Source organism: Cherax quadricarinatus, chromosome 72 (genome assembly GCF_038502225.1).
Source record: "Cherax quadricarinatus isolate ZL_2023a chromosome 72, ASM3850222v1, whole genome shotgun sequence".
Classification (NCBI taxonomy): Eukaryota; Metazoa; Arthropoda; class Malacostraca; order Decapoda; family Parastacidae; genus Cherax; species Cherax quadricarinatus.
The window spans coordinates 6877615-6896731 of NC_091363.1; the positions used below are offsets into that span (position 1 = coordinate 6877615).

Sequence of the window (19117 nt, forward strand, 5' to 3'; positions counted from 1 at the left end):
ATATTAACACTGCAACATGTTTGAGAGCTTTTGTGTAAAACAATGTAATACTGTTTAACTCAATGTCATCTCTCACTAAGGTAGGGTGACCCAAAGAAGAAAACACATTCTTCTTATTCTTTCAACTAACCGGCCATATTCCACTGAAGCAGGGTGGCCCAAAAAGAAAAATGAAAGTGAGAAACTTTCATTTTTTTTCACTATCTTTATTCAATCACCATCTTTCAAGAAGTGTGTTCACTTCACGATCAGATTACAACATTTGTTTTTATATACTGTACTAAGCAGTACTAACAAGGAACTACATTTAATATCTACCAGTGTTCTTGACTCACGAAATCGTAACGACACGATTGCAAACAAACCATACCACGGGCGGGGATAGAACCAGTGATCAGAGTCATAAAACTCCAGACCGACACGCTAGCCACTGGGCCAGCTGGCTACAACAAGACTCGTCCAACTAGGTATATTTATACACCATAGGAAGGTTAGCATAGGCACCACTGTGACTGCAAATGCCTGTTTTTACAGACGAATCTCCTGCCAGCATGGCCCTGACTAACTAGCTCTAGCTCAAGTCCCCTCAAAGCTGTTATCATGACTCACGAAACTGTAATGACACAGTTACAAACAAACCATACCACGGGCGGGGATAGAATCCGTGATCAACGAGTCATAAAACTCTGATGACGGCTTTGAGGGAACTCGAGCTAGAGCTAGTCACAGTGGTGCCTATGCTAACCTTCCTATGGTGTATAAATACATCTAGTTGGACCAATCTTGTAGCCAGCTGGCCCAGTGGCTAGCACGTCGGTCTGGAGTTTTATGACTCAGATCGCGAGTTCTATCCCCGCTCGTGGTATGGTTTACCAGTGTTCTGTTAGAGTGCATTTTTATGACAAAACACAATCACCATTGCACCTTCATAAATGCTGATGACATTTTCCCTCTAAAACAATTTTTTATTCATATACATAACCTTTAATAAGGCACATCTTCCTTAGCTTTAGCAACATGGGCACATAAAATAGTACACTTACCTGCTCCTGCATAATTAAGTACCCAGAGAAATACAGAACTTTTGTCCTGCTGTACAATTTAACATTCTTCCTGACAAGAATAAAAAGGGCTAATCTGTTCTTTTATCTTTTTCTTCATTCTCCTAAATCCAAATCTGGATATAATATTTATCATGTTACCTTCAACATGTCATTCCCATTAGGATCACTCCATCTTTTAGTTCTGTCCGACTGCAATATTTCAACAGTGAAAAAAAAATCTGGTCTATTGTGTAACTAGGTAGGTATTAGAATAACTTAAAAGAAAAATAGCATGAGTGGGATTATTACAATTATGAGGAAGTGCTAAGCCTGTATGGGTTATACAGCACCTGGGTAATGGGAGATAATCAAGTATGATCTCGGGAAGGGGGAGGGTGGCTCCAATTCCTTGAAACAAGATACCTTCACCAGCATCAAGGCACCATCCCCCTCCCTTTGAAGGGACAACTGGGAAATTCTTTGAAATATACAGTACTGATAATATAGGTATGCACTGAAAAGAAGCAATACACAGGTGCAGGTAATGAGAAACAAAAGCATTTAGCAACTTGGCCTGGCCTATTTCATCACATACAATACTTCAAAATGAATACTTCCATCAGTTTCAAGTAAATCACAAACAATAGCCAATTAGTTAAGGTAGGACTAGTATCTCATAAAAGACTGCATGATTAGGGTCAATAACAAACTAAAATATGTAGGCAGTATACTGACCCACCAGCTGTTGTTTCAGGAGGCAGAAATGTAAACATAAATGCAAATTTTGTTGTGCTTTATTTGGTGCAGAACTCCCATAGACAAAATTCCAAATGGATGGGTTTACTACTGCTCATGAGTGTACATACAAGAGTTTTTTAAATTAATCATTTAGTACCCTATTTAGTAAATTACAACTTGAAAACAAGCTAAATTTTCCATTCTCCAATTTAAGAATCATTCCAGGTTTGCAAGGCATTAAATGCAACAAACAAGAATTAAAGCATTAACATTGCAAGTTGAAATTGTTAATTTTAATTCATGCTTGCCGAGCATCGCCACTGACCCAAAGAGTAGTAGTGCCAAAGGGTAGACAGTGCGGGGAAGGTGCATGAGCAAGAGGTCTTCCAACTGTGCCAATGGGAGGGCGTGCGACAACCAAAGAGAGATACCCTCCTGGAGAACGTGCCTCATGCCTGTCTGCGACTCTTCTGTCTGTAGTCTCAAGTAGTGATCTATTATCCGCACTGCTTCAGCAACCAAGCTATTTATGTGAGGAGAGATACAGGTAACTAGTTATTTTATGGGAACATTAGGGAATATTATTAAAACTACCTATGATGAAGTGAAAACAGTATAATAAATATAACAAATCTAAGCAAAAACTGCAACTGAGAAGAAAACAATTTTCTCTAAAATATACATCATAGGCAAGTGACTGTCTTCTGACTCAGAAACTTTCTACAGTTACAGCTACATCAATACAGTAGTCTCTCTTATCCAGAAACCAGATACAGTATGTAGAAGTTTTAGGTGCCAGTACTCAAAACTTGGAATTTTCAATCTTTCCACTATTTGTAGGTAATTACATAATGTTGCCATGAGATGGGATTAGTTTTATGTTATGCCATGATGTTTCAGTTAACTGCCAATACACAATGATTGTGTAAACATTATCCCTGAATATTTTACTACTTGATATGTCATATCCTGCCTGTAGGCAGGCGATGGCTATGAAAGCTATGACAATATTTTTTCATTTTTTTTTCCACATTTTGACTTTGTTTTGTTCTTTGATTTAACTACTTTTTTAACACAATGGCTGTCTCCTGCCAAGATTGGGTATCTCAGAGAAGAAAACACATTCACTAAATTGGTGTCTTTCCAGAAGTGTGCTGACATCACAATCAGATTATCCCTCTGACTACAACATCCCCATCCCTCCTCCAGAGTGCAGGCACAACCCTTCCCACCTCCTCCATTCACTTCTAACACCCACGCAAGCATGCTAGATGCTCAAGCTCCTGAAACTTAACGCCTTTGGTACTCCCTTCTTCCATCCATTCCTGGGATGATCCCTTCCCCATCTACCTTCCACCAAGGTTTAAACATCATTATCATCTTATTCCAATCCATCCTCTCTGCATGCTCTAACTATACCTAAAGAACCCCTCCTCAGCTCTCTGAATTATACCCTTGGTCACCCCAATTTTTTTTTTTAACAAACCAGCCATATCCTGCCAAAGCAGGGTGACCCAAAAAGAAAAACACAAGTCTTTCTTTCTACATTTAGGAATTTATACAGGAGAAGGGGTTACTAGTCCCTTGCTCCTGGCATTTTAGTCACCTCTTACAACGCACATGGCTTATAGAAGAAGAATTCTTTTCCATTTCCCCACGATGTGTCTTAATTTCTACACTCCAAATTCTCTTCATCATAATCATATCACACATTGCTCTCAGAAATGACATCTCCATTACCTCTAGCCTCCTATTTGCTGCAGCTTTCAAAGCCCATGCTTAACATTCATATAAAAATGTTGGTATTGCTATACTCTGGCACATTCCCCTTTTTGACTTCACAGATAAACTTCTTTATTACCAAAAATACTTCAAGATATCACTCACCTTTATCCCCTCATCTATTCATTGGTCACCTTATATTATTACTACATTGAAATGCTATAAAATATTGCAGACTGTATGCTGCGAGTCTCAGTATTCTGGAAAATGAGCATGCTTTTTCATCACTGATTTTACTGTAATAGTGTTGCAACTGGAATGACAAAAAGGAACTTTATAAACAAACTAGAAAGATCTGGGTATTAAATAAACTCATTTCTTTTACCAACCTTTTCTCTGGAGGAGAACTGTTTTGTTTATTTTGACTAGAATGACCTTCATCCTTTATATCCTTTTCTAGTGAAGTTTCTTTGGCACCATCATTTGCTTCTTGTACTTGATCACTCTCTCTCTTATAGAGCTCATTACTCTGTGTCAAGAGGGCACAAAGGTGGTGGTGCATTGCTTGACTATACTGTCTCTCCAAGGTGTAGAGTGTAGCCAGGGCCTGGTGAGCTTCTGCTTCTTGCAGCTATAAAAATAATAAAGCAGCAAATCATTTAAACTTTTTAAAATTAATGCCAGTCATTAAGGATTCTGTTAGGCATTAATCTTATATACAGGGAAAACCACTAATCCCATAATGGTCAGACAAACTCAGGGAATAGAAAGTAAGCAAATCTGACTCAAGGAGAGGATAGCTTCAATTTCTTAGATCAAAATTATTTTTTATTTTTACAAAAATTTTACAGACTAAGTGCTGTTATCCTACTTCAACTCATTTCAAAGCCCAGCCCTATCTAAGGTATACTACCATCCAACAGGATGCAACCCACACCATAGGCTAACACCCAGGTACCTACTTACAGCAAGGTGAACATGGGCAGCAAGTGTAAGGAAACATGACCGAGGCTTTCAGACAATTTTCCATGAAAGATAAGGGAAACAAAAGGAGGTAGAGAAACCAATGGACCATGACAGATGAACACCTCTGATGTACTAAGAATGTATGTAGGTGCAAAAAATTAACTAGATATAGGCAAAAGGGTGATACAAGGAGGCAGATACAATTAGATGTTGAGGCTTAAACCAGGTGAAATGCCTCCATGTACAAGATGAGAATAATTTTCTTTTCTTTGGGATGCAAATATAATTCAGTTGTAGCAGTAAAAAGCATGATATTACCTCTTCATTTTAAGATGATACCCTTTATAGTAAAGAAAGGTAAAGAACGGTGAAAATAACAAATAAAAGTTTTAGAAAATGCTACTGTACGGGATTTACAGTAAACCATCAATTTGATAGACTAATAGGTGGCATCTTTTATATCAGAATGTTAAAAATATAGTAAAAAAAGCTATAAAGTACTCAACTGAATACCTAAAATAATACTGTACACATAATTTACAGATATACTGCAATAAACATTGACAATAAAGGAATTAAAAGTACAATTTAACCAGTGGATTTTCCCTATAATTCTAAGTCTGTTATATCGAGGGTATATAGTACAATTTATTTTTGTGGCTGTTCAAAGAAAACTTACAATATTTGTGATGTTTTTGACATTATAACTGCTGTGGAGAAAAGTCAATGCAGTGTGTAAGGTGCAGTCACCATAAACTCCATCATCCTCATCATCCCCTCTGTTTGCTCCTTTTTCATCCATAGGGGGGTCTATCATATCCAGCCGAATTTGACTTAACCACCAGTGAGCTCCAGCTTTCGGCTATGGAATGAAAAAGGATTAAAATTATACATTACATATACAATTTAACCACTTGCTAATTAATTACACTCCAAGGGCTTTTGTGATCTCTCAATCATATTCTCAGTAATAGTTACTACCCTATGGAAAGTGATTGAGAAATCACAAAAAGTGCCTGAAATTTATTTCAGTTTCAAAGAGGTTAGTGTATATTATTATATCATTAGTTTGATGTGATCTTATCCTATGTATTACATATGGCTGCACAGTTATAAGCTTGAGAAGTAAACTCATACTTTAAGGTCAGCTTTTTTTTTTTTAACACAATGGCTGTCTCCCAACGAGGCAGGGTGACCCAAAAAATTCATTCTAATGAGGACATTAGAGCACTCCAGGATGATTTGAACAGACTGATGCAGTGGTCGGAGAAGTGGCAGATGCAGTTTAATATAGACAAATGCAAAGTTCTAAATGTTGGACAGGAAAATAACCATGCCACATATAAACTAAATAATGTAGCTCTTAATAATATGGATTGCAAAAAGGATTTAGGAGTTCTGGTTAGCAGTAATCTGAAACCAAGATAATAGTGCATAAGTGTTCGCAATAAAGCTAACAGAATCCTTGGCTTCACAGCAAGAAGTATAAATAATAGAAGTCATCAGGTTGTTCTTCAACTCTATATATCTTTGGTTAGGCCTCATTTAGATTGTGCTGCACAGTTCTGGTTACCATATTACAGAATGGATATAATTGCACTGGAAAACGTACAAAGGAGGATGACAAAGTTGATTCCATGTATCAGAAATCTTCCCTATGAGGACAGGCTGAGGGCCCTGAATCTGCACTCTAGAAAGGCATAGAATTAGGGGAGAGATGACCAAGGTGTATGAATGGAAAACAGGAATTAATAAAGGGGATGTAAATAATGTGCTAAAAATATCTAACATAGACAATGGACTTGCAGCAATGGTTTTAAATTGGAAAAATTCAGATTCAGGAAGGATATAGGAAAGCATTGGTTTGATAATAGAGTTGTGGATGAGTGGAACAAACTCCCAAGTACCGTCATAGAAGCTACGATGTTGTGTAGTTTTAAAAATAGGTGGGATAAATACATGAGTGGGTGTGGGTGGGTGTGAGCTGAACCCAACTAGCTTGTGCTGCTAGGTCAGATGATGTGCCCCTCCTTTAAGTGATGTGTCTGACCTCACTAGGTCAGTGAGCTTAAGCCGGTAGGAGAACTGGACCTGCCTCGCATAGGCCAGTAGGCCTGTTGCAGTGTTTCTTCTTTCTTATGTTCTTATGTTAGTCTCTGTATTGGACTGAAGAAGCCATTGGCTGGCAAAACTTTTCCTCAATAAGGATTCTGAAAAGTTGCACAAGTGTTTCATTCTCCAGAACACAGTGAAAAAAAGCATTGTGGCCATAAATACAATTTGAGAAGTGTCAATCTGTGGCCCACAACTTTTCAAATCTCTAGTCTTGCAATAATTCCTATACAATTTAGGAGACCTTGTCTGGGACTGAGCCACAGAGACAATGATCACAAATGGGATTATTAACCCTTTCAGCCTCCATGCTGTAGATCTACGGCTTTGAAGCCAGGGTTCAAACTGTAGATCTACACCATGAGCTCAGCTCACTCAGGTAACCTGTAAGCGGTAAATTTGGGCCTAGATACGAGAGAACACGTCTATGTAGTAAGTGTGCACCACATAAAACAAATCCTACAGCATGCAGTGCATAATGAGAGAAAAAACTGTGACTGTAATTTTGGATTAAAACAGTGATTTTGCGGTGTTTTTTCGTATGTGTTTTACAGTTGTATTCATGACTTCTTGGTCTCATCTGATACAATGGAAATAGAGATGATTTTGATTGGTTTTAGTACTGAAAATGGCTTGAAACTGAGCTCAAAGTAGTGGAAATGTTAAATTTTTGCCGATTTTCAAGAGTAAACAAATGTCACCACAAGTCTAATACGCGTCAGCTGGTGGATCTAATATACTTTCACGAATGTGCTGATATTATTTATACATTTACTACAATATTGCATAGCAGTAAATCTTCTATTTTTTAGTGTGGATAAAAATTCATTATTGTAGGTAGTAGGTTGGTAGACAGAAGCCGCTCAGGGAGGTACTACCATCCTGCCAAGTGAGTATAAAACGGAATCCTATAATTGTTTTACATGATGGTAGGATTGCTGGTGTCTTTTTTTTCTGTCTCATGAACATGCAAGATTTCAGGTACATCTTGCTACTTCTACTTACACTTAGGTCACACTACACATGCATGTACAAGCATATATACACATCCCTCTGGGTTTTCTTCTATTTTCTTTCTAGTTCTTGTTGTTGTTTATTTCCTCTTATCTCCATGGGGAAGTGGAACAGAATTCTTCCTCCGTAAGCCATGTGTGTTGTAAGAGGCGACTAAAATGCCGGGAGCAAGGGGCTAGTAACCCCTTCTCCCGTATAAATTATTAAATTTAAAAAGAGAAACTTTCGTTTTTCTTTTTGGGCCACCCTGCCTTGGTGGGATACGGCCAGTTTGTTGAAAAAAAAAAAAATTTACTACAATATTGCATAGCAGTAAATCTTCTACTTTTTAGTGTGGATAAAAATTCATTATTGTAGGTAGTAGGTTGGTAGACAGCAGCCGCTCAGGGAGGTACTACCGTCCTGCCAAGTGAGTATAAAACGGAATCCTGTAATTGTTTTACATGATGGTAGGATTGCTGGTGTCTTTTTTCTGTCTCATGAACATGCAAGGTTTCAGGTAAGTCTTGCTACTTCTACTTACACTTAGGTCACACTACACATACATGTTGTACAAGCATATATATACACACCCTTCTGGGTTTTCTTCTATTTTCTTACTAGTTCTTGTTCTTGTTTATTTCCTCTTATCTCCATGGGGAAGTGGAACAGAATTCCTCCTCTGTAAGCCATGCGTGTTGTAAGAGGCGACTAAAATGCCAGGAGCAAGGGCCTAGTAACCCCTTCTCCTGTATAAATTACTAAATTTAAAAAGAGAAACTTTCATTTTTCTTTTTGAGCCACCCTGCCTTGGTGGGATACAGCCGGTTTGTTGAAAAAAAAAAAAATATTAATAGAAAATCAAAATAGAATTCATTTGTAAAGCCTGAAAATATAACTAATGAACAGAGAAAATGTTAGTTTAGTGCCAGGAATGCCCGTGCTGTTTATTCTGGACCCTATTTTGAAACTGGAACATTTTGAACTTTGTGTTAAATTGGCCAAATCACCAATTTCCGATCACTTTATTCAGTAGTTGGAACAGTTGACTGGGCAATTTCGTGTGCTCAATTGATAAAATAGAAGTAATACTAGCGAAACAGCTAAGAATTCGGTCATCTGGAATAATGTAATTGGCCTAAAATGGGAGTCAATGTCAGCAAAATTACCAATGCGTAAATGTCGCTGACGCATCAGAATTCACGAGAGCTTAATTTCATCAATTTTCCATAAAATTTCATATTTTTTGCTTTATTACCTTCAGAAAAAGATTCTCTACCATTTCATAAGAAAAAATAATTTTTTTTTTTTGAAAATTCTTGGACCCTGGCTGTCACTCTGAGATTTGGCCTCTGGATCTTCAAAAGGTTAACAGACATAACAAGTATACACTGTATACAGTGGAACCCCCAGATTAAGATGTCATCGGATTAAGTAAAAATCGGATTAAGCAACGTTTTTGTGTCAAAATATTGGCTCGGTTAACGACACGGAACTCGGTTAAAGTCATTCGTCCCGAACGTATCCGCATGCCCGGACACTCCATGTACAGCCAGAGTGCCATTGTTTACCAGGCAGTGAGGACGATTCCATGTGTACATGCGATACATTTTGTATTATTCCATTGTTTTTAGTGCTTGTAACTGCTAAATAAGCCATCATGGGCCCAAAGAAAGCTTCAAGTGCCAACCCTTTAGTAAATTATTATTATAATCAAAAAGAAGCGCTAAGCCACAAGGGCTATACAGCGCTGCAGGGTAGGGAAGGAAGCGAGGGTATTGGATGGCAGAAGGGAGGAGGGATGATCAGTAGGTTACAGAAAACAGCGGGGAAGGGGATAGTACGGGGGTAGAGGGTAGCAAGAGATTGAAGTAGAAAGGGCTGAAAGTATCAGAATTTGTGAAGTCAGTTAGTTGTTGTCAAAAAGTCAATGAGAGAGTCTGGATGAAAGGTGGGTCCATCAGCGAGAAGGGAAAATAAAGAGAGAGCAGCAGAGCGAAGACGACGACGGAGGTAAATTCTGCGTGCTCGTTGATAAAGTGGGCAGTCCAACAGAATGTGGCTGACTGATAATGGAACTTGGCAATTCTCACAGAGAGGAGCAGGGCGCCTCTCCATGAGATATCCATGAGTAAGACGAGTATGGCCAATGCGAAGACGGGAGAGAGTAGTCTCCCAACCTCGACACTGGTGATAAGAAGACGGCCAGTAACCTATACTCGGTTTAATAGATTGAAGTTTGTTGCCGAGCATAGTAGACCAATGTTGTTGCCAACGGGTGTGAAGTTGGGAAGATATTGCAGCAAAATAGTCCGTAAATGGAATACCTCTACATGAAACTGGTAGGTCATGTACTGCTGACCACGCAGCAATGTCTGCAACCCTTTGGTAAAGAGAGTGAGAAACACTATAGAATTCAAGAAAAAGTTTGTAGAAAGATATGAAAGTGGTGGTGGTAGAGGGTGGTAGTGATGTTGGTACACCAGCCAGGGTACTTCCCCACATACCAGCCAGGGTACTTCCCCACACACCAGCCAGGGTACTTCCCACATACCAGCCAGGGTACTGCCCCACACACCAACCAGGGTACTTCCCCACACACCAGCCAGGGTACTTCCTCACATACCAGCCAGGGTACTTCCCCATACACATGATTTGATTTGAGTGGGACTTTTGCACGAGTGAATAGAATTTTTTTATTTTTTTTTTTTATTATCACACTGGCCGATTCCCACCAAGGCAGGGTGGCCCGAAAAAGAAAAACTTTCACCATCATTCACTCCATCACTGTCTTGCCAGAAGGGTGCTTTACACTACAGTTTTTAAACTGCAACATTAACACCCTTCCTTCAGAGTGCAGGCACTGTACTTCCCATCTCCAGGACTCAAGTCCGGCCTGCCGGTTTCCCTGAACCCCTTCATAAATGTTACTTTGCTCACACTCCAACAGCACGTCAAGTATTAAAAACCATTTGTCTCTATTCACTCCTATCAAACACGCTCATGCATGCCTGCTGGAAGTCCAAGCCCCTTGCACACAAAACCTCCTTTACCCCCTCTCTCCAACCTTTCCTCGGCCGACCCCTACCCCGCCTTCCTTCCACTACAGATTGATACACTCTTGAAGTCATTCTGTTTCGCTCCATTCTCTCTACATGTCCGAACCACCTCAACAACCCTTCCTCAGCCCTCTGGACAACAGTTTTGGTAATCCCGCACCTCCTCCTAACTTCCAAACTACGAATTCTCTGCATTATATTCACACCACACATTGCCCTCAGACGTGACATCTCCACTGCCTCCAGCCTTCTCCTCGCTGCAACATTCATCACCCATGCTTCACACCCATATAAGAGCGTTGGTAAAACTATACTCTCATACATTCCCCTCTTTGCCTCCAAGGACAAAGTTCTTTGTCTCCACAGACTCCTAAGTGCACCACTCACTCTTTTCCCCTCATCAATTCTATGATTCACCTCATCTTTCATAGACCCATCCGCTGACACGTCCACTCCCAAATATCTGAATACATTCACCTCCTCCATACTCTCTCCCTCCAATCTGATATTCAATCTTTCATCACCTAATCTTTTTGTTATCCTCATAACCTTACTCTTTCCTGTATTCACCTTTAATTTTCTTCTTTTGCACACCCTACCAAATTCATCCACCAATCTCTGCAACTTCTCTTCAGAATCTCCCAAGAGCACAGTGTCATCAGCAAAGAGCAGCTGTGACAACTCCCACTTTGTGTGTGATTCTTTATCTTTTAACTCCACGCCTCTTGCCAAGACCCTCGCATTTACTTCTCTTACAACCCCATCTATAAATATATTAAACAACCACGGTGACATCACACATCCTTGTCTAAGGACTACTTTTACTGGGAAATAATTTCCCTCTTTCCTACATACTCTAACTTGAGCCTCACTATCCTCGTAAAAACTCTTCACTACTTTCAGTAACCTACCTCCTACACCATACACTTGCAACATCTGCCACATTGCCCCCCTATCCACCCTGTCATACGCCTTTTCCAAATCCATAAATGCCACAAAGACCTCTTTAGCCTTATCTAAATACTGTTCACTTATATGTTTCACTGTAAACACCTGGTCCACACACCCCCTACCTTTCCTAAAGCCTCCTTGTTCATCTGCTATCCTATTCTCCATCTTACCCTTAATTCTTTCAATAATAACTCTACCATACACTTTACCAGGTATACTCAGCAGACTTATCCCCCTATAATTTTTGCACTCTCTTTTATCCCCTTTGCCTTTATACAAAGGAACTATGCATGCTCTCTGCCAATCCCTAGGTACCTTACCCTCTTCCATACATTTATTAAATAATTGCACCAACCACTCCAAAACTATATCCCCACCTGCTTTTAACATTTCTATCTTTATCCCATCAATCCCGGCTGCCTTACCCCCTTTCATTTTACCTACTGCCTCACGAACTTCCCCCACACTCACAACTGGCTCTTCCTCACTCCTACAAGATGTTATTCCTCCTTGTCCTATACACGAAATCACAGCTTCCCTATCTTCATCAACATTTAACAATTCCTCAAAATATTCCCTCCATCTTCCCAATACCTCTAACTCTCCATTTAATAACTCTCCTCTCCTATTTTTAACTGACAAATCCATTTGTTCTCTAGGCTTTCTTAACTTGTTAATCTCACTCCAAAACTTTTTCTTATTTTCAACAAAATTTGTTGATAACATCTCACCCACTCTCTCATTTGCTCTCTTTTTACATTGCTTCACCACTCTCTTAACCTCTCTCTTATTGCCTGGGAAGCATTGAAAATTGGGTTGGGCAAATACAATTCTGTTAGTGGGATGGTTTGTGAATGACCTGCCTAGTATGGGCCAACAGGCCTGCTGCAGTGTTCCTGCTTTCTTATGTGCAAACATTTATGGATGAACATCACCCTGACACAGCTGTTGCAGGCTGTGCTGGCAACATCTACAATGACAATGTTATGTCTTATTTTAGGGAAATCTTAGAGATGCCAGAAACAGAGCTCCCTGGACAGATATTTAGTGCCACAGGTGTGCAGTGACTCTCAAGCTGGTCCTAGTGACATTAAAAAACAAAGAAGGAAAGTAACCCCAGAAAAGGACTTGGTACCTGAAGTCTTCATGGAAGGGGATTCCCCTTCCAAACAATAGTACACCTCCATTCTCTCCCCTCCTCCCGTCTCATCACTCATCGATAAATCTTCAATAAAGGTAAGTGTCATTTTAGTAATGTTTTACTCTGCATGTCTCATTGTTTTCTGTGTAGGGAAATGTATATTTCATGTAAAAAAATTATTTTGTTTAATACTTTTGGGTGTCTGGAACAGATTAATTGGATTTCCATTATTTCTTATGGGGAAAATTAATTTGGATTAAGTCAGATTCAGTATAAGACACTCTCTCTGGAATGGATTAATTACATTATCTCAGGGTCCACTGTACAAGAAATAGGAGCAATGGGCTAGTAATCCTTTCTTCTGTATCAATTACTACATATGTACATGTAAAAAAAAAAAAACCTTATTAGGTCATCCTGTCTCAAGAGAGAAGGCGGGTGCACTGAAAAAAAATACATACAAGAAATACTGTCAGTACATTCATAGAGATCTTCAAGTACTAGAAAAGTTCCTATAGGAGATGCCTGATGAGCCAGTTTATGATGACTATGTGGGCCTGCTACATGATCCAACAGTCACCAGCAATACCTGGTCTTAGGCTAGGCAGTGAGTAGAAAACTCTTAAAACTGTTCACAAGTATGCACCATATATATAAATGTCTTGACCTCCAAAATATAGATTATTATTGAGAACTCTTAAATAAATGCTCATATTACTATAGTGTACTTAATGGTACATTATACTAATTGGTTCGGTCAAATGATAAACAATGCATACTTTTTCCTGGTTGCCTGCTGACATTCCAAAATGATGGGAAGGTGAGCCAGGTTGAGAAGGGAGCCCATTTATTATTCTTGGAGATTCACAATTAGAGTGTACACTGTGTGGAACCTTTAATACACGCTTTGTAGTTCGCAGCATGAATACACGTCCAGCTTGTCCCTTGTCATCTTCTGAGGTGTTGTTCTTCCCCAACTGTAATACGAGGTTGCTAATTAATTTCTAATGACCCGTATGACCATAATTTGTTCAGTTCAAATTTACAATCTTCATTCTAGAACATTACTACTGTATCTAAGACATAAGAACTATGTATGCAAAAATTCTGAAACGTAATACAGTTAAACACTTTCGATTTTTTACCTCATCATATGGATGCAGAGTTGGCAAAGGATTCTTCATGCCAAAGCACCTTGCTTGGTTATTAGTTTCTGAAAAGCCAATTTAGACAAATATCTTGTTTCCTATTAGCACACTTTTGTCTGGTGCTAAGTAAACCACACTGTCCCTCCAAATTCATTATTTGTGTAGAAATACAAGAAATTATGGACATAAATTTTCCACAATATCATGACACATGCAGTGACACCAGCACACTGAAATATTTTACCCTTCCTTCAGTTCCTCAAACTTACATTGTGCAGCATGTCTTGCATTTGTTTTACAATCACTCATTTCTAATGATCACCTGAAGGTTTATTTCCAGTCTAAAGAACACTGTCCTAAAGCTTAGAGCAGTAACAGTACAAATGACTATTGTTAGTGTTCTCTAATCACGTCCAATACTGCACCACTACTGTTCACAGTCTACCCCCCCCCCCTCTCTATTAACAGCTAATTTACCATATCTTCCCAACTTCTCAAACATATGCCTCCCTTTTTTGTATTATTCATACTGCTTGCTAATATATTTTTAACTTTTTTCTCTGATATTTATACCACTTCAATAAGCTTTTCTCTGCAAAAATAGTTTACTTACCCCTTAAAACTTTTATGTTTCTTTATTTCTAATTTTACCTGCTCTCATTAAAGCAATAAGCTTTGCAAGTATGAAAGTCTGGTGCCATTGACATTAACCAATCTGTATTTACCAACTGCTGCTAGAATGACAAGATTTTCATCCAACCCTCTTGCACACAATATCTTCTGTTTCCATCCATTAAACCCTCTCACTCGCAATCCCTCATTCCTCTTATATCTGCCTTGCTTATCTATATACATGCCTTTATTACATCCATTCTATTTCACAATTAATCCACAATTTAGAAAAAACTGTACATTTTGATCCATCCTTGATCATATGTAGTGTATGTAGTTCCCACATGTCCAAACATAGCACACTATAAATACTTCAATACTTCCCACATGCTCAAAACTTGCACATCACACATACCTGTGAATAATAGTTTGAGCCCCATCCCCAAAGCTGTCCCTGAGATTCAAGAGCAAGGGTAAAATCAGCTCCACAGGCTATGTCAGTAATGTAGGCTTCGTCCAGAATACGAGTGGGAGTTAAAACTTCACGCCGATTTCCAGTTCCTGTGAGCATTGGATATTTTAGTTAGCAAAGCACTGATTACTGTTTTTTTTTTACAGTATTCAGATTTTTTTTACCTCACTGGCCATTTCCTACCAAGGTAGGGTGACCCACAAAAATGAAACACATTCATTTAATTGCCAAAAGTATGCTGATATCACAATTCAGCACCATCCCCACTCCTCACCTTCTCACCTCCAGGTGAAAAGGTGAGAAGTGGGGATGGTGTTGAGTGAATCCCTTCATATATGTTAGCTCCCTCATACTCCAACAGCATGCCTATATATAGTAGTGTAAAGGCTTAGGAGCCAAAAATAGGGAAAAGAAAATAAACACTGAATTTCAACTAAAAAATTATAAACAAAAGCAAAAAATATTATTACTGGTTGAAGCATATAGATTCTTTATCACTATTTAATAAATAAGCAGCACTGTACAGAGCATGATCAAAATTCCTGGAATACCTACATGGTATTTTTTCACCTGTCAAATTCTCAAATGTATTTCAAGAAAGACCATATAACACTCCCACTCGTTTTCACCCTTCCTTCAGATTTTGCTCAATACATTATCAATTCACAACTTGGTCTAGAATGGACTCTCAGAATTGTGGACAGGTAAGGATCTCATGCTCCATTTTAAAAGCTTTTTGGGGGATGAATCAGGTCTTCTAGACTGGCATTCTACTAAGACATATAATATATATTTTATGGATACCTAAGATGACATAAAAATAGTGTGTAGCAACCAAAAGTACCAAATAACCACCAAAAAAAAAAAAAAGCTGAAGCTTGCCCCATCTCATCCACCTGATAAAGAAACCTCACTGTCAGGTAGGCCACTCTACCAAATTGAATGAATTGAGGTTTTTCTTCACATCACCCATACACTTATTGCCCGATTCATGGTGAAGGGAAAACATAGGGAGAGCAGCACCAGAAAATATTTCAATATGCAATCAACCACAAACTCAAACTATATATCCCATCAAGTTTCTCCCCTCAGTGGCCTCAGGGAGCCAACCAGCCCAGCCGACCAGGACTCAACCACAGCCACCACCACCAACATGGCCACCCATTGAGATCTGTCTCCTAGCTTCTTTCAGGGATTTATGGCATCATTTTGAGATAACCCACCCCATGCAGACTTCTTCATTGGCCAAGAACTACAAATGCAGAACATGAATGTATAACATGAAGCCCTTCAAATAGGATTTACCAAACTTGAAATTATGCTTACAAACAAGATAACAAACTTCTTAATCCTTTTGCTATCATGAGCCCTGAAATTAAGTGCTGACAGTGTCATACTTTAAAAAAAATTGTCTGAAATGGTAGATAATTTTTTTCTAAAGATAATGACACCAAAAATGCAAAATTTGATGGAAAATTTATGGAATTACACAGGTGCAAAGTTGGTAGTGTGGACACAGTTTATGCATCTGCAATTTTGCCAACATCGAGTCCTATTTTTAAGCCAATTACAATGGTCAATTTTCGTAGTACGTCCTTCATTCTATCGACTAAGCACAAAAAACTCTCTATTCAACTATCAAAATTATCCTATAATTAACACAAATTGGCAATTTGTACAATTTTAAACATAAATTAAAAAAATCAATTTAAAAACAGAATTCAAAATAAACACTGTAGACATTCCAGCCACTAAAGCAATATGTCCTCTGTTCATTAATCATGTCTCCAGGCCTTTGCTATACAACACTTGCCCTCCATTTTGAATCCATCATCATACATGTTTTAAGAGGTGACTAAAATGCTGGAAACAAGGGGCTAGTAACTTAGCAGCAACAAAGGTGCCATGTCTAACTGTGTATGAATATGTTGCACTAAATTATTTTACATTTACAGAATACGCAAAGCTTGGTGGAAGTCTGAATCTCTCTTGAATTTAGATATTTTTGTCAGATAAGAGAAAACTGTCTATTTTGTATTATTCAGAATGCTCTCAAATTTGAATAACTCCATGAACACAATACAATCTGAATCAATCTTCTTATAAAACTGGAGTGGATCTATTGGAATATATGCCTTATCCCACTATCTTACATGCAGTGAATTAGTGAAAAAAAATTTAGTTACATAAAGCTCTACCAAATGCAAGTTAACTACTATTATCAAAATGGGAGAACCTACCTAGCTGCCCAGACATATTTCGACCCCATGCATATAAGGCTCCATGTGTTGTCAGAAGTACACAATGCTGACTTCCACAAGCTACTGCTCTCACAGCACCAAAGCCATGGGGCATCTCTACCTCCTGTGGGAGAAGGTGACCTAGATCACTGGGATCACAGGATGGCACTGTGTTTGCACTGACTTTTCGTGTTCCACTGGTAGGTACTGAGTCTGCAAATTATGGAAAGGAATATTATTATTGGTGGCAAAACAAATGTGTGCTGTACTGCATTTTAAGATCATTGGTATATAATACCAAAAAATGACGAATAAAACACGCATAACACCTGAGTATCTTTGAGACATTTTGTCCACCACTGTATCTGCTCTATTTCTTCCACTGGCTCCACTATATAACATTACATTCTCGCATCTTTATAAGCCAGATAAAGTCCCTGGTATGTAAAATCTCTCTCAATGAAGACACCCAAGGGTTACACATTTTTTATTCATCAACAAATATTGCACTACAATCATATAATATAGTATGCTAATACTGTAATACCACAAATTATAAACCATTTTTTTTTTTACTTGCAGTAACTGTTTTTGACTTTACTAAAAGGACACTAAAATTAAATAAATGTTTTTTATTGCTAGTATTTTTTTTAAACTCACCAGCCATTTCCCAGGGTGATTCAGAAAATATTCACCATCATTCATTCTTTAGCTGCCTTTCTGTAAGGACAAATAAAGTACACTGTGGACCCATCGATTTACAACCTCCTACTACACTTTCAAAGTGCACACACTCAATCCAGCTAGCAAATTTCCCCGAGTCCCTTCAAAGATGTAGTACTAACCTTAAACACGAACAGAATATCAAATCCACCCCTCCACATCTCCCCCAGAACCCCCCCCCCCCCCCACCCACCCACCCACACACACACACACACACACACACTCACACACACACACACTCACACACATTCACACACACACACTCACTCACTCACACTCTCACTCACACTCTGTCTCACTCACACTCTCTCTCACCCACACTCTCTCTCACTCACACTCTCTCTCTCTCTCTCACACTCACACTCACACTCACTCTCTCTTACACTCACACTCACTCTCACTCTCTCTGGTCTGGCATAATCATGTTCAAGCCCGTACCATTCAACATATTCAGAAATCCCCTCCATCTTGTATAAATGGAATGTGATATTAACACAGAGTTGAAAAAATACTAAATGCCAACACTAGAATATGTTCATGGAAACATTTCACTCCTGGGTCCTTTGTCACAGGACCTGCAGGGCACCAATGTCCCAGGAAAGAAATTTCCTATAAAATGTTCTAGTGTTTATAGTTTCTCTTTTTCTAACTGCTCCCTCCATCTTTTGCACAAAGTATTTCCAATGTCTCACCCAGAGACCACACACTGCATCCAAAGAAGACTTAACTCTGAACTTTTTTTAATGTAAGAAACCTTTGTAACACAAATGTATCTTTTGGAAAACAAATTATTTTGGCAAGATTAAAGCCACTACAGTCAAATACATTCCAAGCTTCACATTCAATTAGCATATAAATATCTTTCCACAAAAACTTCTACCATGTTGCAACTTTTATTCACACTTCGTTTACGTGATTTGCATCATCCTTGAGAATCATCTGCTAACATCTGATTTGACATATCTTATACATTCACTTAACTCCATCTCTACATTCTGATGTCTACTCTTTTTCACTTCAACTTTTTTTAAATAGTGGCCATTCTCCACCAAAGCAGAGTTATCTAAAGAAAGAAACGTTCACCATGATACTAGACACAAATATCTCTATGACATACCCTGTGTCCAGCTTAATCTTTGCAAAAACTCAATGTGCATAAAAGGATCCAAAATCTGGAATGCCCTGCCAGAAATTTCC

At 38.7% G+C, this 19117-nt stretch overlaps 1 protein-coding gene across 6 annotated transcripts in view; it reads right to left on the reverse strand.

Moving 5' to 3' along the window:
- ca (RCC1 and BTB domain containing protein claret) overlaps positions 1–19117 on the reverse strand; it is a 110458-nt gene that overhangs the window by 13781 nt on the left and 77560 nt on the right. For 5 of the 6 annotated variants that reach the window (XM_053800391.2, XM_070100356.1, XM_053800390.2 and 2 more), the window contains 6 exons: positions 17198–17410; positions 14901–15046; positions 13505–13702; positions 5149–5331; positions 3893–4134; positions 2107–2304 (listed from right to left, as the gene is read on the reverse strand). In XM_053800391.2, the coding sequence (XP_053656366.1) occupies positions 2107–2304; positions 3893–4134; positions 5149–5331; positions 13505–13702; positions 14901–15046; positions 17198–17410 (1180 nt within the window). The remainder of the gene's footprint in view (positions 1–2106; positions 2305–3892; positions 4135–5148; positions 5332–13504; positions 13703–14900; positions 15047–17197; positions 17411–19117) is intronic. The other variant, XM_053800389.2, reaches the window with a different exon arrangement.